Source organism: Mobula hypostoma, chromosome 2 (genome assembly GCF_963921235.1).
Source record: "Mobula hypostoma chromosome 2, sMobHyp1.1, whole genome shotgun sequence".
Lineage (NCBI taxonomy): Eukaryota > Metazoa > Chordata > Chondrichthyes > Myliobatiformes > Myliobatidae > Mobula > Mobula hypostoma.
In genome coordinates this window covers 32,463,018-32,486,460 of record NC_086098.1, presented here as the reverse complement: position 1 = coordinate 32,486,460, position 23,443 = coordinate 32,463,018, and the positions used below count along the sequence as shown (strand labels likewise).

The following is a 23,443-nucleotide window of genomic DNA, read 5'->3' as shown; positions in this document are numbered from 1 at the left end:
GAATCTGTGGAATTATTTGCCACAGGCAGCTGCGGAGGTCAAGTCACTGGGTTAATTTAAGGCAGAGGTTAATGGATTCTTGATTGATCAGGGCATAAAGGGATACAGGGAGAAGGCAGGAGATTAGGGTTGAGAAGAAAATTGGATCAGCCATGATGAAATGGCAGAGCAGACGCGATGGGCCAAATGGCCTAATCTTGCTCCTATATCTTATGGTCTCATCATGTCACCCTCGCTGCGACCCCTGTTAACACGTTAAATGTCTGACATATAAACACAGTGCAAAATTATTAAAGCTTTTAAAAGGAAATTAAAATGCATACACCTAAAACACTTTAATATGAGACTTCATTTATTTGTTGTTTTCTGTTCTCGATCGTCATCTAAATGTTTTAACACAGTGAATTGGCCCTCGTTCAGAGCGGTTAATGTTCGCAGCCCATTGCTGGTGCGAGCAGGCGCACACGGAACGGACATCCCCCTTCCCGTTTGCATGGAGAGAGTTGACCCGCAAAGCAGGCTGTTTTTCTGCGGTCGGCGGCTCCGTCACCCTCCCGGTCCAGCCCGAAACTGCGGCCTGGTCCCTCACGGCTCGATCTTGCTCCTTGTTCCTCACGGCTGTCAGTGTGACCGGTGGCTGCTGTACTCGTGTACCGCGGTTTCGGTACACTCTCCTAACGCCTTCTTGTTCGGGCACGGCGTGTAACCATTTTTTACTTTGCGTCAGAAAATACATGTACAGCACTAATTTTCGGTTTATCTTAAATGTTTAATCCATCGGAGTGTGCACTCCGGGCTGCCTCAGTGTGATGAGCCGGCAGGGCGGTGGGCAAGAGCCAGCCTGGGCCGGGAATGCCCTACCTGCTAAGTTTGTGCTGACGGCCTGCGCCGCCGCCGTGGCAGAAACAGGTGGTACATTTTGACCTTTTGTGTGTCGTTGCCAAGGTTCAAAAGTTTTCCGTTTGCATTTAGATCTGTTGTATTTTTATTAACTATCCAACTAGTCGATTAATTGCGACTAAAATAGACCGCATCCCGTCGCTCCTGAAGGGGAGGAGTGATTCAATGTTATGGTCAAAAGTTGTTGGACAAGTTTAGTAAGAGAACAAATACACACATCTGATCAAATTTATTGAAAACTGTAAGGAAAGGCCACTGTGAAGAAACCCAACACACATCTTGTGAGTTGTATATTTTGAAGATTAGGAAATTAAAGTTTTAGAATTAAAGTGAATAATCATAGGCTACTTGGTTTAAAACAAAGTCCTGAACACTTGAGAGGTATTGGAGTACTAAAGAAGGCAGTGTTTGATTTTTGTTAAATGGTGACTTTGATATAAGATTCAATTGTAAGTTTGTCAGTATAGAAACACTGGGAGTGACTTGCATAAATATGTAGGTATGTTATGAATGGTTGCTTATGACTGTAAAGCAGGTACCAGAATATTTGATAACACATATGTGAACTGTACAGATCCAGGATTATAGTTTGTAGAATTTTTTTTAATTCTACGTTATATTTGTTTGTTATTATTTTAATTAACCTTTTTTGTTTTAGTAACGTTTCCACTTGATTTGACTAAAACAAGACTTCAAATTCAAGGAGAAGCCGCTGATCAATTGCATAAAACATCGAAGCCTTACAGGGGAATGATACAGACAGCAATTGGAATAGTTAAAGAGGAGGGCCTGTTTAAGCTGTGGCAAGGTGTCACTCCTGCCATCTACAGACATATAGGTGATTGCCTTTTGAAAAATCTTCTAGTGTTTTAAGTAATCAAGGTTTTAATTCAATGCTGTACCATTCCTGTGCCCATTTTCTTGACATACAAGTTTCTCTTGGATTACACATAATGGTTAGAAATGTTGAGTGCTATGTTCATTCTGTGACATAATTTGCTGCCTCATTGCAGAAGTGCATGATATTAAGTTTATTTCATAAAGGCCTATTTTCTGTAAAGATAGCAGCTTAAATGCAAGAAATTTATATATTTTATTTTATGAATAAAATATAAATAAATGAAATATATTTTGTATTATACATTTTATATATTCATTAGGTGGTTTATGTAAGCTTAAATATAAAGGATCTATGAATAGTTAAAAGTTACATTAAGCAATGTGAATTAAAATTTGACCTATGACATCAAAAGTAACAAGATAGATTATGGGATGTCATAGAGTTGGGGAAGGATTCTGCATTGAAATAGGCCCTTTGGCCCACTGAATTCTCTCAATCATGCACTTATTTTTATTACACTAATTCAACCCTAACCCATTTTATTCTCCATACTTTCTATTGATTATTTTCCCCACCACCCAGATTCTACCACGTAACTGTCTAACGCAGAGGATTTATGAAAGCCAAATAATCTGCCAACCTGCACAGTTTTGGCGCGTGGGAGGAAATGCACATGGTTACAGGGGGAACATACAAACTGCATACAGACTGTACCAGTGATGAGGACTGAACGTGGGTTTCTAGAGTTGTGATACAGTGCTCTACTAGCTGTGTAATCACTATGTTAACAACTTCTCCCACAGTTGATCCAGAGATTGGATGCTGTGATGACAGATGGTGCAAGTGGCAGTTGTCTATATCAACATAACACATATGTTAAGATAGATGAAGAAAGCAATGTTTTGTGATTCATAAACTAGTTGAAAATTAATAAAGACTCATCACCATCCTGTCACCATTTTATGCCCTCTTTGGTAAAAGTACGATGTGCAGAAAGCAAAAAGAAAAATTAGTATAATACCCACTTATTGTGTTTGCATTCTGAACAGGACCTTTATTCTCACTAATATCCTTTCATTTCCCTGTTTTGTGTACCAGTGTATTCAGGTGTACGGATGGTTGCATACGAACAGCTTCGTGATTCACTACTGAAGAAGAATGATGATGGCTACTTCCCTTTGTGGTAAATGTGAAGGACAACTGTGAAATAAGAGTATCAACTTGATTCACTTTTTTTCTTGGTTAACATAAAGGTCTTTTGTAGTTAACATAAAGGTCTTTTGTAGTATCCTTTACACAAATGTCAAAAATAGAAAGATGAAGGAAAAGGATTTATTATTTTTATTTTGGCCAGTAGCCAGAAGTTTAGACACATTTCCCACAATGAATACCAATGACCTTGTAATTAGTTTCTAGCTGCTTTCCTTCTGCTGTGGCACATTGCAGTCATGTACACAACACTATGGTTTTGATATTTTGAGTTGGGTTCATTGTCCTTTTGGCCCTAGTTTGAATCCTTAGGGGAAGTTTGTTAGATCAGAGTTGCTGAGTGTGGAAGACTACACAGGATATAAAAATCATTAGATTAATTAAAAATGCTGCATTTTCAAAAGAAATTCTGATTATTGCAGGTAGATAATTTAATAAAGAGTATGAAATTTGCTGTCAAAATAGTGTACTGCTTGTAATCAATGCAGATACAATATGACATCCACTCACATCTAATCACTGGCAGTTATTCTGACATACTGAAAGTTAAATATTACAAATACTCTATCTTATTCCTTTGAAGATGAATAATTACAAATTTAAAATGCACAACATTAAAGCAAAAATAACTTCTGTTTTCTTTACTGTTAATTTGGGATTTATTTCTTTGCGCAGTTGATTTGACATTGAATTCACCATATCTAATGTACACTTCTCAATTCATACACTGTTAATTTCACAACTCTGCAATCTGATTATTTAATCATTTAGTTGCCCTTTTCAATAATGTTTTAGGCACTGTGTTTTCTTCATTGCTACCTTATCATCTCTCATCGATAATATGTGGTGCGTACAGCCCAGCACATCTGTGGGAGTGAAATTCCCTCTATTCAGGACACTTACAGCAGCAGGTGCGTAAAAAAAGGCTCAGAGGATCATCAGGGACTCCAGCCACCCTAACCACAAACTGTTTCAGCTGCTTCCATCTGGCAAACAATACCACAGTTTTAAGGCCAGGACCAACAGGCTCTGGGATAGTTTCTTTCACTAGGCCATCAGATTCATCAATACGCATTGATCTGATTGCATATCTGACTGTACGTTGATCTGATTGTGAACCTGCCCGTAACATACATGTATACAAAACAATTATGTATACAATCTTGGGTAATATCCTCTCACATTTGGGTAATATCCTCTCACATTCCTCTTCCTATTGCTTGTACATTGAGATAGAGACGCAACATAAAAGATTTTTACTCCCTCATGTTGTCAGCAGGATGTAAGAAATAAAATAAATCTTAATATATGTCAAAGTAATAGGTGTGATATAGCATTAGACACCTTGCCAGCAGAATCAAGCCAAAAGCTAGTAACATTTGTAACAGACTGAGATTTCAAATCTGCTACTCTGTTAAGTCAACATTTCGGTATTTAGTTGTAATGTCAGAAATGAAAAAATACAGCCTGTTAAATAAAAATAATGCATACAGGGTGGGAGAAACTGATGGGAAGCAAAGAAAGGTTTAAAATAAATGATCAAGGTAACATATTCAAATAAAGTAAGTTTTGGATAATTTGGTCCTGGCATTGTGATTCTGAGACAGTTTTACACATTTTGATGAAAAGATGAAGAGGCAAGAATCCCGTGGAAAGAATATACATGGATAAACAATGAAAGATTAAAATCCAATTGTGTGTTTTACTTGTATCTACCTTTGGACAGGAAAGCTGTACTGGGAGGAATGATATCTGGTGCCATTGGACAATTTTTTGCCAGCCCAACAGATCTGGTGAAAGTTCAGATGCAGATGGAAGGGAGAAGGCGTCTTGAAGGAAAGCCTCCAAGGTGAGAAATATTTTTGTCATATATTTTTGTGAACTTAATAAATGCCTTGCGTTTCAGGAACAAGAGGAGTCAATCCTTTGAGGCTACTATGCTGTTCATTTATATAATGCTGCCTTGAATCGATATATATTTTCATAATCTTTCGAATAAAAAAATCTTATCATTTTGAATCTGGAAAATTCAAATATCCCTAGTATCTACAAATGAGCCTAAGAGACCTTTGTCATTGATAATGCGAATACTGTCAGCACTTACGTTCTTCTAGATGACAGATCATGCAAAAGACCCTAGATGGAAGTATTTAGCTGAAGTATCTTTAGTTTCAGGATGTTTGGAAAACTGAAGCTGCTGAAGTGGAAAGTCAAACTGGAACTGGGAGTGATGTCCTTAAAATAACATAAAACATTGAATTCACTCTGTCCGCCACCAGTGCAGTTTCTGCAGCTAAAAAATGCTCCACAGTAACCTGTCGTCCTTCTTTGAAATCACCATAGTCATACAACTTCAGTGTGGAAGGGTAAGGGCAATGGACGAATTGGAACTCCTCTACCTGCACGTTTCTTTTTTAAACTTACTTTTATTTACTTATTGAGATACTACACGGAATAGGACCTTTGAGCATGCCACCCAGCAGTGCACCGATTTAATCCTAATCTAGTCATGGGACAGTTCACAATGAACAATTACCCTACCAACTGGTACACGTTTGAACCGCGGGAGGGAACCAGGAATCCCGGAGGAAACCCACGCCATTGTGGGGAGAATGTACAGACTCCTTACGGGCAGCGGTGGGTTTCTTACGAGTCACACACCAGCCTCATTGGGAAATAAGTAAGGATTCCTTCATTGTTGCTGATATAAATTCCTGAACCCTATCAGTAACCTTCACCACAAGAATCACAACAATACCGTGAAAGATGGGCACTAGAACCAGTATTTGTGAAGTGAAAAATGGTGGGGCACCAGGGAAATTCCATTTGATGTACTTTAATGAATGGTCATAGATTTGATTTTATTTCTTTCCTGCGGTTTCACTTTGAAGACCTTTGTAATGTATAATCTTGTTTCTAGAATCCATGGAGTTTACCACGCTTTTGTCAAAATTTTGTCCGAAGGTGGAATTCGAGGATTGTGGGCAGGTTGGATACCAAATGTGCAGAGAGCCGCCTTAGTCAGCCTGGGAGGTAATCTGAAAAATCCATGTTTGCCAAAATATGTTAACAAAATAATTGTCATAATGCTTAAAGACTTTTGTCGAACATGACATTGATAGTTAGTAGGAGCACAGATGGAATGTGCTGAGGTTAACCCAGAAATCTACTGAGTTTTAATTAAAATGTAATGTAAACAAGTTTTTGTGTGTAGTTTTTCATTCATTCTACTGTATTTCTTTGTTCTACTGTGATGTGAGGCAGCATGGTAGCATAGTGGTTAGCACAATGCTTTACAGAAGAGGTGACCCGGGTTCAGTTCCCGCTCTGCCTGTACGGAGTTTGTATATTCTCCGGGTGCTCTGGTTTCCTCCCACAGTCCAAAGAGGTACCAGATGGTAGATTAAAACCTTACACTGTATTTAGTGTAACACATAAGTAAAGTATTAATTATACTGTTTTTAAAATTGCTGCCAGTACTTAGATGCTGATCAAATTGATTTAGACTATAAGACCATAAGACATAGGAGCAGAAGTAGGCCATCTGGCTCATCGAGTCTGCTCCGGCATTCAATCATGGCTGATCCTTTTTTCTATCCCCTCCTCAACCCCAGTTCCCAGCCTTCTCCCCGTAACCTTTGATGCCATGATTTCATAGATTCAATTTCATCAAATTGGTGCCTTTAAAAAGTGAAGCACCTTCATAGTTTTAGATAAGTCTTTACCATATAAATTCATTTTCATTTGATTTTTTTTTTCTGTGACTTTATTTTCAGATCTAACGACCTACGACACAGTGAAACACTTCTTATTACGAAACACAGCTCTGAAGGATGGTAGCTTATGCCACGCTTTATCAAGGTACTGACTATCCTAATTAACCACCTTTAAACTGTTATACTAACCAATAAAACTCCAATAATCTACTATCCCATTCATCGGAAATACTGATGGTTCAGCATCTAATTCAGTGCTGATTCCTCCACTCTTTGACTCACCAGTGCCCTGTTCCTTTGCTCACTTTAAGTTTACTGGGGTTCACTGGAAATTTTATTGTGCTACTCGAATGTCTTTTTGAGAAAAATAATGTAAAAGTGTGTTGTGTTCCAATAGTCTAGAAACTATGCCGTAATAGCATCTTCAAATTTTCATGTGCCAAATTTATAGTTTTACTGTATAAGTTTTTTTTCTAACATTTTGAACGAAGATCTTCTATACTGTGTATCTTCTTTATAAGTAGATATTTCCTTATTTATGGCTGCTGCTTATTTATGGTTGAAAACTAAGGGGAAAAGTTGTATGTTACAGAAACCCTGATGTTTGAGCAGTTTCTTTTGATGCTCTCATTAGATTGCCTTTTAGCTTCTGTGGAGTTTAACTTCTTACAATTTATATAAATGCCTTGAACGAAGGTACCAAAGTACTGTTGCTAAATTTGCTGATAGGTAAAAAAAAAGTAAATTATGAAGAGGCCTTGAGATCACAAAGATAAGTTAAGGTTAGGCAACAACCCAGCAAAAGGAGTGTAATGTGGGAAAATGTGAAATTGTTTGTTTTGGTAGGAAATGTTTTTTTAAATTATAAAATATTGTAGAGCTTTGAGATGTGGTGGGAACTGGGCATAATTTGCATAGAGCACTGAAACCACATCTGGAAAAGTTACCACAGATATATAGAAATGCTGAGTTGACATTGCATTCAAATCAGCTATGTAATTTTTAAATAACTGAGCAGGCCCAGGTCAAAATTGTCCACTGCTGCTCCTAGTTCATATGTATGCTTGTATGTTGATACTTTTATTCCTCTTTATGCCATGTTCAGCTAGCAATCTGGGTTGCTCATCATTCAAGCTGCGTGTTGATTATCTAAAAAGTTATCTAAAATGGGCACTTTTAAAATAATAATCATTTAATCTTAACTGATAATCACAGCTCTTCCACATTTGATTCAGTCTTGATTCTTCTGTCAGTTATTGTCACAAAGACTGTATTTTTCCTTAGTACATATATATTTCTCTTTTGGTAGTATTAAGTCATTCAGTGCCATTTCCCTTCCTGCACTAAACATTAACTGGTAATTTCAAAGCAACATAAGACAAATGGAAAACGGCACAGTGTTACAGTCCTTCTAAATTAAAATTTGTAGCAAATATATTACAGAATTCTTCTATTCAGCATTTGTGCAGGACTAGTTGCTGCTACCATGGGAACCCCTGCAGATGTCATTAAAACCAGAATCATGAATCAGACAAGAGACAGACAAGGAAGGTTGGTATGGTAAATTTAATTTCTGTTCAGATGCAAACATATTTCTACTGGAGATAGAAAGTAATCATATTTGGAGTGTTTAAAATGCTTGTTTATGGGAAATAATCTTTAAGGAATCAGAATCAGGTTTATTATCACCAGCATGAGTGGTGAAATTTGTTAACTTAGCAGCAGTAGTTCAATGCAATACATAATAGAGAAGAAAAAATAAAATAATAAGAATAAGTAAATCAATTATTGTATACATATATTGAATAGATTAAAAATCATGCAAATAACAGAAATTATATATATTTTAAAAGTGAGATAGTGTTCAAGGGTTCAATGGCCATTTAGGAATCAGATGGCAGTGGGGAAGAAGCTGTTCCTGAATTACTGAGTGTGTGCCTTCAGGCTTCTGTACCTCCTACCTGATGGTAACAGTGAGAAAAGGGCATGCCCTGGGTGCTGGAGATCCTTAATAGTGGATGCTGCCTTTCTGAGACACTGCTCGTTGAAGATGTCCTGAGTACTTTGTAGGCTAGTACACAAGATGGAGCCAACTAAATTTTTGAACCCTCTGCAGCTTCTTTCGGTCCTGTGCAGTAGCTCTCCCATACCATACAGTGATACAGTCTGTTAGAATGCTGTCCACTGTACATCTATAGAAGTTTTTGAGTGTATTTGTTGACATGCCAAATCTCTTCAAACTCCTAATGAAGTATAGTTGCTGCCTTGCCTTCTTTATAACTGCATCGATATGTTGGGACCAAGTTAGATCCTCAGAGATCTTGACACCTAGGAACTTGAAACTGCTCACTCTCTTCACTTCTGGTCCCTCTGAGAACTGTTATGTGTTCCTTCATCTTACCCTTCCTGAAGTTCACAATCAGGTCTTTTGTCTTACTGATGTAGAGTGCCAGGTTGTTGCTGCGACACCACTCCACTAGTTGGCATATCTCGCTCCTGTACGCCTCTCATCACCATCTGAGATTCTACCAACAATGGTTGTATCATCAGCAAATTTATAGATGGTATTTGAGCTATGCCTAGCCACACAGTCATGGATATAGAGAGAGTAGAGCAGTGGGCTACGCACACAACCCTGAAGTGCACCAGTGTGGATCGTCAGTGAGGAGGATATGTTATCATCAATCTGAACAGATTGTGGTATTCCTGGTAGGAAGCCCAGGATCTAATCGCAGAGGGAGACACAGACTAATTGAATTTTCTCACATTTGATCCATATTCTTTTAAACCTGTCCTAGCCATGTCCTTGTCTTAAAGTCTTTTAAATGTTGTTTTTGCATCCACTTCTACTGTTTCCTCCAGCAGCTCCTTCCATATATTTACCACCCTCTGCATGAAGAAGTTACCCCTTGGGTCTCTTTTAAGTCTATCCCCTCTCACATAAACCTATGCCCTCTCGTTCTTGATTCTACAACCCTGGGGAAGAGACTTTGTGTTTTTATCCTGTCTACGCCCCTCATAACTTTAAGCACCACTGTACTCCAGTCTCTACTACTCTAAGGAATAAAGTCCTAGCCTGTGTAACTTAACCCTAAAACCCAGTGCCAGTATCATAATTGTGAATCTTATCTCCATTCCTTCCAGCTTAATGGCTTCTTATAGCAGGGTGACCTAAATGGAACAGTGTACTTCATGTGCAGCCTTTTATTTTATTGTACCACTGCAATATAATATCCCAACTCCTATACTCAGTACCTTGACTGATGAAGATCAGTGTGCCAAAAGCAACCCTTTATGGCTCTGATGCCAATTTCAGGGATCTATGTACTTGTACTTCCAGATCCCTCTGTTGTACAACTCTTCCCAGGGACCTGTGACTTCCTGTGTAAGTCCTACCCTTGTTTGACTTCACTAAATGCAACAGTTTGCACTTATCTGAATTAAATTACATTTACCATTCCTTGACCCACTTACCCAGCTGATCAGGATCCCACTGTAACTCTACTGTCACCCTTCACTGTCCATATTATCACTTATTTTAATGTCATTGTCAAACTAACCATGCCTTGTTCATTCTCAACCAAGGCATACCACTAGGAATGGGCCTCTAGTCAAAAAACAACCTTCTACTATCACCGTTTGCTTACAATCAAGCCAATTCTATATCTAGTTAGCCAGCACTCCCCGAATCTCAATCAGAGCAGACTTTTCAAAGGCCTTGCTGAAGTCCATACAGACTACACCTGCCACCCTACCTTTATTGATCTTCTTAGTTATCAATATATAGGAGACATGATCTCCCATGCACAAAACCATGCTGACTACCCTAATTAATCCCTTTCTTTTCAAATGTGTGTCTATCCTATCCTTCAGTTATTTACTTACCACATATGTTAGGCTTTCTGGTCTATAATTGCCAGGTTTTTCTTTACTGCCCTTCTTAAGTAAAGGCACAATTGTGTGTACTATTATTAAATAAAGTCCTATTATGTGTTGTCCATTGTGTAGACACGTAGAAAGTTCTCTTCTAGGAAACCTCAAGTGGTTTATGTGCCCTTCCTCCAACTTTGCTGCGTTCAGAGCTTCCAGTTACATGCCATTTCTTTTCACCTTCCTATTCTCACATCAACCTGCTTGTCCTTGTCCTTCTCTACTGCCTTGCTGAGGCCAACCTCAAACAAGATAAACAACACGTCATATTTCATTTAGGTAGCCTGTAGCCCAATGGTATGAAAACTGAATTTTCTAAATTCATGTAACCCACACGGTGTTCCTTTCTCGCTCCTACCGGCCCAACTAAGTTCTCCCTTCCTTTGTTCACGTTTTCCACTCGTCCCCTGCTTCCTACTCCTAGATTCATCATACTGCCCAACCTGGTTCATCTACCCATTACCCACACACCTGTCCACCTGAGTTTCTTCTTCCTATCCCCTCCCCCATCTGATTTCATCTTCTCATCATCCCTCCCTTTTACCTTATTTCACTCATCACCTTCCAGCCTCTGTCTCCACCTTCCCACTCCCCTCCTGGTTGTGGTGTCTTGTGTCCCTTTGGAAAATAGGTTGCTTTCAAGTTCATCAAATTAAAATGAAAATACCTGCTTTCCTGTTCATTATAGACAAATCCTTTTGTTTTCAGTGAACAAATACAATGCAACCTTGATATAATGTGCCTCTCTATATTGTGGTTTCAGATAAATCAGGGGTATGATTATGTTTACCAACCCCTCCCCTCCCCTCCCCTTGGTCATACCCAAGATTAATAAGTGTTTGTTCTACTTATAATGCAGGCAGCTGACAACATGGGGTTTAAAGTCATTCCTCAACACCTCCATTGAGGTACAGTGGATTCCACTTAATTGGGACACATTAGGACTAAATTAAGTGGTATTTTGGCTAAATTAAGTGGCTGCTCCAACTAGCTAAAGTTTCATGGAAACAGTTAAAAAGGTATATTAAAAAAAAGACAAACTACCATTTGCATTTAAATACAGAACAAATTACAACACTCCCAATACTACTGATGGGTTGTCTGTTATATCCATGAAGACAGGAAACCTGTGCGGGAGAGTTTTTAAAGTGGAAAAGCTGTTGCACTGGCGCAGTTACACTCTCTCAACTTCAGAAGTCCGTGTCCAGTGGTACAAGTAGATATCACAACTGGGGTCTTCCCTGATTGTGGTAGATGACCATGACTACTTCTGTGCCTCGTCATGCCCTTTGCTCTCCACAGAGCTGCAGTTTTCCTTCCTGACCACACTGTAGACCTCATTTTCCCAATCCGCTAGACACATGCTAGGACAGACATGTCCCTATCTCACCGAGGTATGAGACCTGACGGCTGCCCTCGCCTGGTTTAATTCACCTGTCGAAGCAGTGTACTGGGGTGTGGCTGTTGTCACATTCAAATAGCTACTGGGAGCCACAAGAGAGAGACAAGTGTCTGGTGGGGACCAAAGGTAACATTCAAGATTATTGTCAGTGCCTTCAAATTCTTTGTAGTGCCTAACTTGTTGAAATGGTGAAATTGTTACTTTTTCACACCTGGGCGTTTCTGGCATTTCCAGGCCTCAATGTTTGAAACTGCAGTAAGCAAAATAGTTCTGAATTGTCATACTGCTTATTTCTCGCTAACAATCAGTGACAAAGATCACAGCTTGTTGAACACAAACACATGCAACTGATACTATTTAAAATCTGTTCACTCTAAGCATGGTGTAGCGTCTAATGGCGAAACAAATGCATGTGACTAACACTAGTTAGAAACTGTTTGGCAACAGCCTCCTGTCCAAGTTAAGTGACATGGTGTCCCAAATAAATGGAAGGAATCCCAGCAACGTTTCTGATTTGCTTTTGTTCTCTATAAGAGTTGTCCCAGATAAGTGGCTGCCCTGATTAACCAATTGCTCAATTAACTGTAATCCACTGTACATACTTTGGAAATACCTTGCAATAAAAGAACAATTTGATTACATATTTTTGTCAGCACAAAGCTGGTAAAATTATCAATTGTATATCTTGGTACAGAGTGCATTTGATGCTTAGCAAATTATCCATTGCTTTGTGTGGCCAAATAAAATTGTTAAGATGAAATACAGAGTGTTTACATTCTTTCTAAATTCATCTATACTTTATTCACCTAATCGGCTTTGTACACACGCTTGTTTTAAAAGTGATTTCATTGTATTAATTAACTCCAAGAGAATTTCATTGCACTTACTTATTTGCCTTTTGTTTTTGTTACTAGGGGTTTACTATATACGTCCACGTATGATTGCCTGAAGCAGACAATAAAGAGGGAAGGATTGTTGTCATTGTACAAAGGATTTCTGCCAACTTGGACAAGAATGGTAAATATTGAAAATTTTATATAATGCCTAAAATTTCTGTCTTTAAAACATGTTTGCATGGAAAGGATTTCATTTAGTTGATTTGATTTTAATTTCTATTTCAGGCACCTTGGTCATTGACATTTTGGCTCACATTCGAACAGATCAGAAAATTAACGGGCCTCAGTTCCTTTTGACATCTATTAGATCTAATATAACTTCTGTGAAGTTCCTCTTTGACAACTGTGATGCTGGAGTGTAGGGAGAAAAATGGAAATAAAATTGAAACTCTTTCACTTGCTCATTGTGGGTATCAAAATATTACGGTTAGTACTAACTCTGGCCCCCATAAAACATAAAATTCTGGAGATACTCAGGTGTGTAAATTTTATCAACTCAAATTCAATATAGTACAGCTTTAGAAAGTGAAAAGTAAAGATCACTTTTTAAAAAAATAATCTGGCTTTAGCTTATATTGATATTGTTTGTGTTTCCAGATACTGTATTTCCATTAAGTATGGGAAAGTATTATTGATGATGGATATCTGAACATTTTTTATAAAGAGGTGGAAACACCTGCTGAATATTTCTAATATTTTCTACTAAATGAAATTGTTTGAGTCTACAGACAAGACCTTGTTGGTGGATCAGAATGCGGTTGTCACAATCTAGAAGGGAGGGTGAGTGAAGTGTTGGGAGATCATCAAAAGGCAACACCATCATCATGTACATTTGTTTACCTTACTATCCAGTTTATTAGTACAGTCCAGTAAAACAAATTTATCTATATTCTAAAGCAAGATAAATTGTACAGCACATACTTTCAAATCAAAAGAATTGGTAATTTAGCTGGTGTTAGTCTTTAAGAAAGATTACAATTGGTTGTTGATTTCTGACCATTTACTCCTTGTGGTGGTTAGAAAATTAAAGAATAATAACTTCATCTTCAGTCAGACCTTTGATTTAAGATTCTTGTATTTACCCTGTTTCTTAGCCAGGTGTATCTATTGATTGTAATCTCTATATTGTCCTAACAATTGTCAGTGCTTCTCCTTTTAATAATGAATATTATGTTAGATTTTCAAAAAACATGAACTGGTGGTTCTTTGTGAGGTTTGACGTCACGTTCTTTAAGATTTACTGACATTGTCCTTCATCGTTTTTAGGATTGTGTCGTGCTGTTAATTTTGATGTTTACAATTCCGGTTATTCAGTGTGCAAAAGTCTTAGGTGCATGTATATAACTAGGGTGCCTAAGACTTTTGCACAGTGCTGTATTCGTTGTTATCGTGAAGCGGAGAGCAAGTTTGTAAATCTGGCGGGAACAAAGGATGTTGGGAATAGCGAGGGTGGAGCACCGGGGCGGGGGTGGTGTGAGTGCATACAGAATTGATGGATCATCACAGAATTTCTTTTGGTGCTTCCTGCTCCCTCCCTTCTCTTTCCTCTTCCCAAACATGATTCCCCTCTCCCTGTCCCCTTCTCACTCTCAATCCACAATAGAGACCCATATCAGAATCAGGTTTATCATCACTCACATATGTCATATTTGTTTTTTTTTGTGTGGCAGCAGTACAGTGCAATGCATAAAATTACTACAGTACTGTGCAAAAGTTTTAGGCTTCCTAGCTATATTTATGTGCACAGTATTGTAGATGGATGTTAATCTTTATAAGTAGTTTTCATTTGACCTTCTGTTAATCATAGGGTTGGTTTTGTTTTTATATTTTATCAGTATTGCACCCTCATATCACTATTTTAGTTTAATCCAAGTATTGGGACTTGCACTATTTTAATAGGATAATCTTATCATACAGCATCCTATAGTCTTCCACTTTCAATCATTCTTCTCTTTCCCGTGGGTACTATTTTTTTTCCAGTTAATAGCTACGTTGGTAGATGGTATCCACCTGATGGTCTTACCTTCAAATCAGTTACTATATTCCTTGGTGTTCTGCAGTGGTATTTAATACCATTGTAACAGTAGTAAGGACTGTTACAGTCCTACATGTTTCATCACAATATTATCCAAAAAAATTACAATGTAAAGACATAAATGCAGACAATAACCAGGTTGATCTAAGAAAATGATCTTAGGGAGCATTTTAAAGGGAAACGGTTTTGGTAATCAAATTGGCATCAGAGATGAAGTGATTAAATTCAGAGATAAGGATGAGAATTTAAGGAACACAGATAATCTGAGTGGTTGATAGGGCTGGATTATGAAGATGGGGAGAAAATAGACCAGCAATGACAGAGACATAGACATAGAAGTATGTAAACAAGGATGTGAATTCTAAAGTAAATGTAATGTTTTGGGATGAGATTCACTTGGCAATATCAAATGCAAAGACTAGAACAGGTATGATATAGTGGACTGACTGTTGTGTTTTATTCTGCCGAGCAAGTCTTCCAATTTTTTTGTTGTTTTATTGAACATAAGGGTTATTTTATTAACCAGCAATGACAGTGGACAGCTGCCTTGTTCAATTCCTCGTTGATCTATGGTAGTATTGATTTGTATTTATCCTTCCTGACAATCAATGCAGGTGCACTTCAAGGATGTGTACTTAGCCCACTGCTCTACTCTGTTTACACTCATGACTGTGTGGCTAGGTACAGCGCAGATGGGATCTATAAGTTCATCAATGACACCACTGTTGTTGGTAGGATCTCAGATAGTGACAAGGAACATGGAGAAGTGAATTAGATTGGCTGCTTGAGTAGTGTCCCACTCAACATCAGCAAGATCAATGTTGCAGCTCTATAAAACTCTGGTTAGGCCACACTTGGAGTATAGTGTCCAGTTCTGGTCACCTCACTATAGGAAGGATGTGGAGGCATTGGAAAGGGTACAGAGGAGATTTACCAGGATACTGCCTGGTTTAGAGAGTATGCATTATGATCAGAGATGAAAGGAGCTAGGGCTTTACTCTTTGGAGAGAAGGAGGATGAGAGGAGACATGATAGAGGTTCACAAGATAATAAGAGGAATAGATAGAGTGGATAGCTAGCGCCTCTTCCCCAGGGCACCACTGCTCAATACTTTAACATATGAGGAACGTTTGTCCGCTCTTGGACTGTATTCCTTGGAGTTTAGAAGAATGAGGGAAGACCTCTTAGAAACATTTCGAATGTTAAAAGGCATGGACAGAGTGGATGTGGCAAAGTTGTTTCCCATGATGGGGGAGTCTAGTACGAGAGGGCATGACTTAAGGATTGAAGGGCGCCCTTTCAGAACAAAAATGCGAAGAAATTTTTTTAGTCAGAGGGTGGTGAATCTATAGAATTTGTTGCCATGGGCAGCAGTGGAGGCCAAGTCATTGGGTGTATTTAAGGCAGAGATTGATAGGTATCTGAGTAGCCAGGGCATCAAAGATTATGGTGAGAAGGCGGGAGAGTGGGACTAAATAGGAGAATGGATCAGCTCATGATAAAATGGCAGGGCAGACTCGATGGGCCGAATGGCCTACTTCTGCTCCTTTGTCTTATGGTCTAATACAAGAGGACATGGCTTTAAGGTAAGGGGTGGGAAGTTCAAGGGGGATATTAGAGGAAGGTTTTTTACTCAGAGAGTGGTTGGTGCGTGGAATGCACTGCCTGAGTCAGTGGTGGAGGCAGATACACTAGTGAAGTTTAAGAGACTACTAGACAGGTATATGGAGGAATTTAAGGTGGGGGGTTATATGGGAGGCAGGGTTTGAGGGTTGGCACAACATTGTGGGCCGAAGGGCCTGTACTGTGCTGTACTATTCTATGTTCTATGTTCAAGGAATTGATTTTGGATACCAGCAAGGGCAAGTTGGGAGAACCAGCCCTCACCGAGCAGACACCATTGGAAAGGATGAGCAGCTTCAACTTCCTGGGTATCAGCATTTCATAGAATCTATCTTGAGCCCAGCCTACTGATGCAATCATAAAAAAGGCATGCCAGCAGTTCCACTGGATTAGGAGTTTGAAGAGATTTGGTACATCACCAAAGTCGCTTCCAAATTTCCACAGATGTAGAGAGCATTCTGACTGGTTGCATCACTGTCTGGTATGGTGCCTCCAATGTGCAGGATTGCAAGAGGCTGCAGAGGGTTGTCGACTCTGCCATATCCATCATGGGTATAATCACCCCACCATTGAAGACATCTTCAAAGGGCAGTGCCTCAAGAATATGGTGTTATTGTTAAGGACGCTCAGCATCCAGGACATGCTTTCCTCTCATTACTACCATCAATGGAGCTTGAAGGCCTACACCAAACAATTTAGGAACAGATTCTTCCCCTCTGCCATCAAATTTCTGAACAGTCCATGAACCTATGTACACTACCTCGTTATTCTTCTTTCACACTTTTTTTTAAACTTGTCGTAAGCTTATATACTTTCACTATACTGCTTCTGCAAACCAAGTTCACAACCTATGTAGTGATACTAAACCTGATTCTGGTTGTGGTTGTCTTTGACTAAATGCTTTTCCATGTTAAGAGCTTTTTCAGAAGACTGTCCTTCAGTATTGTGAATCACTTTGTATCCACAAAACTAAAAGATGCTTTTATATTCAGCAGGTAAGGTGCTTCTTGATAAAATTTGTCAAGCATTTAAATCTCATTTTCCATATCTAGCCAACTGTGTTGCAAATTAAATAAACATATATTTTTAAGTTGCCTTCATACACAAATCCTATGCATTGGGGTTTTGATTTCAGTAGTTCAACTCAATTGTATGAGGGGTGATTGATAAGTTTGTGGCCTAAGGTGGAAGGAGTCAATTTTCGAAAACCTAGCACATTCATTTTTCAGCATAGTCCCCTCCTACATGTACACACTTAGTCCAGCGGTCGTGGAGCATACGGATCCCTTCTTTGTAGAAGTGGTCCACAGCAAGGGTGATTGATAAGTTCATGCCCTAAGGTAGAAGGAGATGAGCTATTAACTTCAAACTTTCTGCATTATCACTCAAAGAGCTGAACTGAATGTGCATGTAACGAGAGCATCTTGGACCTCCAGGTGGTCCACAGCAGAGGTGATTGATAAGTTTGTGGCCTAAGGTAGAAGGAGATGAGTTATACAGCTCTCGTTACATGCACGTGCAGTTCAACTCTTGAGTGAAGTTTCTCCTCCAGGCCACGAACTTATCAATCACCCCTGCTGTGGACCACTTTCTGGAGGTCCAAGACGCTGACTTCTACAAAGAAGGGATCCCGTATGATCCACGACCGCTGGACTAAGTGTGTAAATATAGAAAAAATAAGTGTGCTAGGTTTTCTAAAATTGACTCTTACCTTAGGCTATGAACTTATCAATCACCCCTCGTATAGCCAGTTCTTTTCAAATGTTAGGCAATTTCATTTGCAACTATTCTGCAATGAGGCAAGAGAATTCCTGCATTTGTGAAATGGTAGAAAAGATTTTGTCATTCCCAAATTGATATGAACAGAAATAACATTTAGAAATCAGCAAAGAGAATTGTCATCTCTTTTGGGAACAATTGGAAGTCCCCTGAAGGGAAAATCAAATGTATGGTGAAAATTCACTGATATTCATTAAAACTCATTTAAAAACATAAGCTTGGTTCATGAATATATATTTCCACTATATTTGGCAGCATAGTGGCACACCCTGCACAGCTTCTGCAGTCTTGACTCCTCTATCTTCCCTCCTCCCCATACTGTCCATATGGAGTTTGCACGTTCACTCTGTGCCCATTCGTGTTCTGGATTCCTTGCATGTCAAATGCATGCACATGGAAAGTTTTAAAAGGCTACTGTAAATTGCCCCTTGTGTACAAGGGATGGAAATGTGTGGAGAATAAGTTCCAGGAAAATTAGTGAGGGAATATGATTAATTTGTGAAGTGGCATTCTCAATACAGAAATTATTTTTAACCTATTTCTATTGTGAATAAAGTTAGAAATGACAGCAAAATAATACTTCTGGTTATGACTGGAGCAGACTATTAAGATCTCCTCTTCTGAATGGTGCTTGGTCCATGACATCCTTGTGTACTCACTTGCTCCCAAAGTCCACAAAACATCCAGCCAATGTCAATAGTTAGTTGGATCCACAAATTCTATCCAATATAACTATCCCCTATCCTTGAAGATAATAAACCTGTAAGATTGTCTTGATTATTTGGATCTTGCATTTGATGGGTGCTATGGGAGTAGCCAAGGCTGGTGACATTTGCACTAAAGCATTTTGTAGATGGCAGATACCACAGTCATATTGTGCCATTGTGGTATTCAGATTCTTGAGTAGTGGTGGAGCTGTACCTATCCAGGTAGTGAAGAGTATTCCATTCATACTCCTGGCTTGTGTCTTTTATCTTTTATTTATATAAATCTAAGACTTCAATTTAGTCTCAGGTTGATTTAGTGCACAGGAATGCTGTTAAAATGCTGTTAATGAGCCATTCTGTTCAAACGAAGTACAGTGCCACTGAATCCATTCTGTGGCAAAACATGCTTCAGGCCTTATGACCAGTCCTGAACAGTAAAAAGTTGAAAAGGCCACGCGCCTTCTTAAAAACAATAATGTCTCACAAGCAGATGGTATCCCTGCTGAAGTTCTAGGATCTTCACTCATAAAATCACAACCTCATCTTTGGAAAGAGGAAGCATCAACCACTACGCATGGATTTCTCTGATCTCACAAAAGTTTTTGAATTAATTCATTTATAGTCTCAAACTTGGCTGCTCCTGTAAATTAATCTGCACCATGTGTCTTTTGTGATCTTAACTAATAGAGATCCAAGCTTAGTACAGACTGATGACACAGCTTTGTTTGACATCACCCCAACACTTTTCCCAATCTTTTTCCTTGACCATGGGTGGTGCAGTTAATAGAACTGCCACCTCAAGTTTCAATGACCCAGGGTTCAATCCTGACTTAATTCAAGCTCTGTCACAACAAGAGGTTACCAGATGGGTAGGGGAAAAGACTGATAGAATTATTTTAAGAACCCTTGGGGGGGGGGGGGGAGCGGATTGTAGAATTCTTGTTGATTTATGGAAATCTTGAGCTTTAAATGTCAAAGGAACTTTTTAGATGAAATTGAGCACCTTTATTAATTGCATTGGGAGCACACAAGAAACCCAGCAGAAAAGGAAGGAACCTATATAGTTAAATAAAACTGGTATGATCGTATTCTGAAAGTACTCTTTTTTTTCCAGAAATATGTGCTATTGCCATTAGTAATGCAGGAAACTGTGGATTTAGAGAAAGTTACTTGACCATTTGAACTCGTACATTGTAAAGCGCTATCACAATTTGTAATTAATACAAAATGGTTTTGTATTTCCTCCTATCAACCAGCCAAATAATTATCAGTGCAAGCCTAGTCACGTGGTGCAGACCACTGATGATACAACAAGGTGGTACATAAGCTGAGGCTGAACACTTGACCTTTTCAGCTATTTCATTCTTGTTGACAAACAAGGATGAAATATAAGAAGCTGAACAAAGAAGATATAGCATAATATGCTTTGTTCATTTTCATTATAAAGAGACACCTGAAACCAACAATTTGGGAGTAAACATAGCATGAATTAAATCCTAGAACTTAGCAATGCTAAATGCAGCATTTCTATAGTGACAAACTGAAACAAAAACATTAACACATTGCTTACCTTTTGGAGATCAATAAATATTTTAACATCATTTTAAAGAATTTTAACTGTTTTTACAAAATGAGTCTTGTCAAACTCTAAAGATAAATCAGTTTGGAAATGTATGGCAATTTATTCCCATTGTGCTCTTGTTCATGAACTGATTCAGAATTACTGGTGCTCCAGAAGCTCAGGAGCACGATTATATAAGGGTTAATAAGAATTGCCAGATAGGCTCAGCAAGGATTTAAAGCTTCTCTAGTGTAGAGAAAAGTTCCCAGTTGTGTGCATTGAATGCACAGTTCAGAAATGAAACAAGTTATTTAAACTAAAATTCAGTTATATATGGAAGGTAGTTACATTAATAATTATCTTCACAGGAGAGTTACGGGTCAGAGGTAAGCATTTTTGCAAAATTTAACTTGTTATATTTAGTATAATCTACTGTATCTATAAGTGTATATTGTCAGAAAATATTCCAGAATGTAATTCTCAATATGAGCAGTTGGCACTTAGTTCTGATACTATGGTACATCGTAGTTCAGTTGTGAAAGTTAACTTTCATATTGTAAGGTACCTGAATGTTGTTGCTATTCTTCTGCGAACCTTGTTTAGAACAATGGTTTATTGGACAGCAAGAACAAATATTCTGATTAATAGATATTGAATTAGATGAATAAAAGGAAATATCAATGTCCAATGATATAATCATCCCTTATGACCTAATTAAGGTTGTCCCTTTCCATAGCTTCTTTTAATTAATGACTTCCACCTCCCCCCCCCCACCCCCTGCCCACCCCCAGTCTGGAAAAGTACACATTTCAACACCCATCTGGAAAAATTAGTTTCTTTGCCTGCTTCTTTGGTTTTCATTTTAGCTTTTTAGTCATTTATGGGAAGTGGATGTTTATTGCCAGTCCATAACTGGACCATGAGATGGTGGTGATAAGCTACCTTTATGAATAACTGCAGTCCTTCTGATGAAGACAGTGCTGTTAGCTAGGGAGTCTCAAGATTTGGGCTTGGTGACAATAAGGGAATGGCACTGCATTCCTAGATAGGAATGATTTAGAGGGGAACTTGCAGGTAAGGAATTTTTTTCATTGATTATATTGTATTTTGTTGTTCTACTGTGGTTGCCTGCAAGAAGATAAATCTCAATGTGGTATATTGTGAAATATACTGTACATATTGTGATAATGAATTTACTTTGAACTTTAAACCTGTGACAGCTGTCCTTCTGAAGTGAAGTTACTTTTTCAGGAAGCTCAGTAGTCAATATGCTCACAACAACCTGTAGTGTAATAATCTACTCTTTAACCGCTGAGCAAAGAATATAGACTGGACAGGATCTGACCTTAGTTTGTCTGTCCTTTCTAGAAACTATGCCATAGCACCCTGTACTTCCACCACTGACAGCTATCAACTTTGGTTTAATGTCTCATCCAAAAGATGGCACCAAGTTTTTTTGTGCTTTGGAGTGGGCCTTAAACCCACAGAGCTAAGAATAACTATCTCACAAATAATAAGAAAAAATCTTATCTGACCTCATTCTCACTTGTTGCATTTGCTACTGTCCATTAGTGTTTTGATGCACTCATTGTCCAATGGAGATGATGCAGTTTTGTTTATAGGTGATAATATACAATGAGTGAGGGGATATTATAAATGGTATAGCTTCAAAATAAATCTAATTGGATAAATAAATAATTGAAATGTGTTGTGGACAGTACTATATAGATGTAGTCAGCTTCAGATCTTGTCAGAGCCAAGGTGTAAAGATGGAGAAGAGAGCCTTTTGCAAGGGGGAGATGAGAGTCCCTTTGCTACTAAGGGAGCATTTCATCAAACATCAAGAAGCAACTTGGGAGGTTTGAGAGACAAGGGTGTTGCACATTTACAGTCGTCACTGTTACGAAAACGTCAATGGTCACATTAACGAATGCTATGACAGATATTGAAAGTAAAAATAGTTTAACCAGAAGCTTTCAATGTTTTTATACCCAAACAAAGCATGCATAATTAACATTTATTCTTTTATCATCAGCACTAGTATTTTAGCTCAGCAAATCAAGAGATCTGCTATCCACTGAGAGTACAATTATGAGCAAGTCAGCAAAGAACTCTCCAATGCCAACAGTGGATGCTCACTTGAGAAACAAAAAGGAAGATATGCTCCTACACAATAGACTGGACCATCTGTACCGTGGCCATCGCATTGTTCTGTCATCATTGCAGCAAGAAAGTACAACTGTAACAGAGGAACTTCAGAATATGCTAAGACAAAAATCAATACTTCAAAAATTTAAATTAGATGATTTAATTGTGCAATTAAAAGCAGCAAGCAGGGGCGACAAAGAAGAGACAAATTTAGACTGGGATTCAAAGGGTGTTAAAATGAATCCTTTGTTTATTGGAAGGAGTAAAATGGCTGCTTCGACACAAAATAATTTGCAATCTGGACAGCAACATGTAAATTTGTTGGGTACTTGGGCTGGATTAAATGGCAGAACCAGTCTGAATTCTTATGTTCAAGATGAATTTGATGCAAAGCTTGTGGGAAAACAATATGTGAAGAAAAGATCTCACATGCCCTCCTCTGTTAATGAAATTGCTTCAGGGCCATCTTGTTTCAGAAGGTCTAAGTCAACCATGTCCTTGCGAAGAAATGTAGATGATGGTGATATCCAGTATCTGACACACAAAGAACTGCGTCGTATGGCCAGCATTGATGGTATTTATCAAAGAGAAGTGGAGAAACAGAAGCATGACCGGTTACAGGAACGAGAACAATTCAAGAAGTTCATTGATGAGAAAATGAAAGAGAAAATAAACAATTTTATTATGACATTAGAC

General features: G+C 38.4%; 2 protein-coding genes across 3 annotated transcripts in view; one reads left to right on the top strand and one right to left on the bottom strand.

The window, feature by feature from the left end:
- The first annotated feature begins 348 nt into the window (after positions 1 to 348).
- Positions 349 to 22,753, top strand: slc25a27 (solute carrier family 25 member 27). 2 transcript variants are annotated; one of them, XR_010016307.1, is made up of 10 exons: positions 349 to 909; positions 1,559 to 1,738; positions 2,840 to 2,924; positions 4,677 to 4,799; positions 5,871 to 5,983; positions 6,727 to 6,811; positions 8,125 to 8,217; positions 12,913 to 13,015; positions 13,120 to 13,320; positions 22,635 to 22,753. XR_010016307.1 is itself a non-coding variant. In XM_063035079.1 (9 exons), the coding sequence occupies exons 1-9, from the start codon at positions 810 to 812 to the stop codon at positions 13,189 to 13,191; spliced, it is 954 nt and encodes a 317-aa protein (XP_062891149.1). In that variant the 5' UTR covers positions 349 to 809; the 3' UTR covers positions 13,192 to 18,116. The 2 variants fall into 2 exon arrangements, 1 of the variants encoding a protein (XP_062891149.1); XM_063035079.1 differs by lacking the exon at positions 22,635 to 22,753 and having other exon boundaries at positions 13,120 to 18,116.
- A 444-nt stretch (positions 22,754 to 23,197) lies between these two features.
- Positions 23,198 to 23,443, bottom strand: part of pfn4 (profilin family member 4) — a 40,778-nt gene continuing 40,532 nt past the window's right edge. Inside the window, exon 6 of the transcript XR_010016311.1 lies at positions 23,198 to 23,296. The gene's annotated coding sequence lies outside the window, so the exon portion shown is untranslated. The remainder of the gene's footprint in view (positions 23,297 to 23,443) is intronic.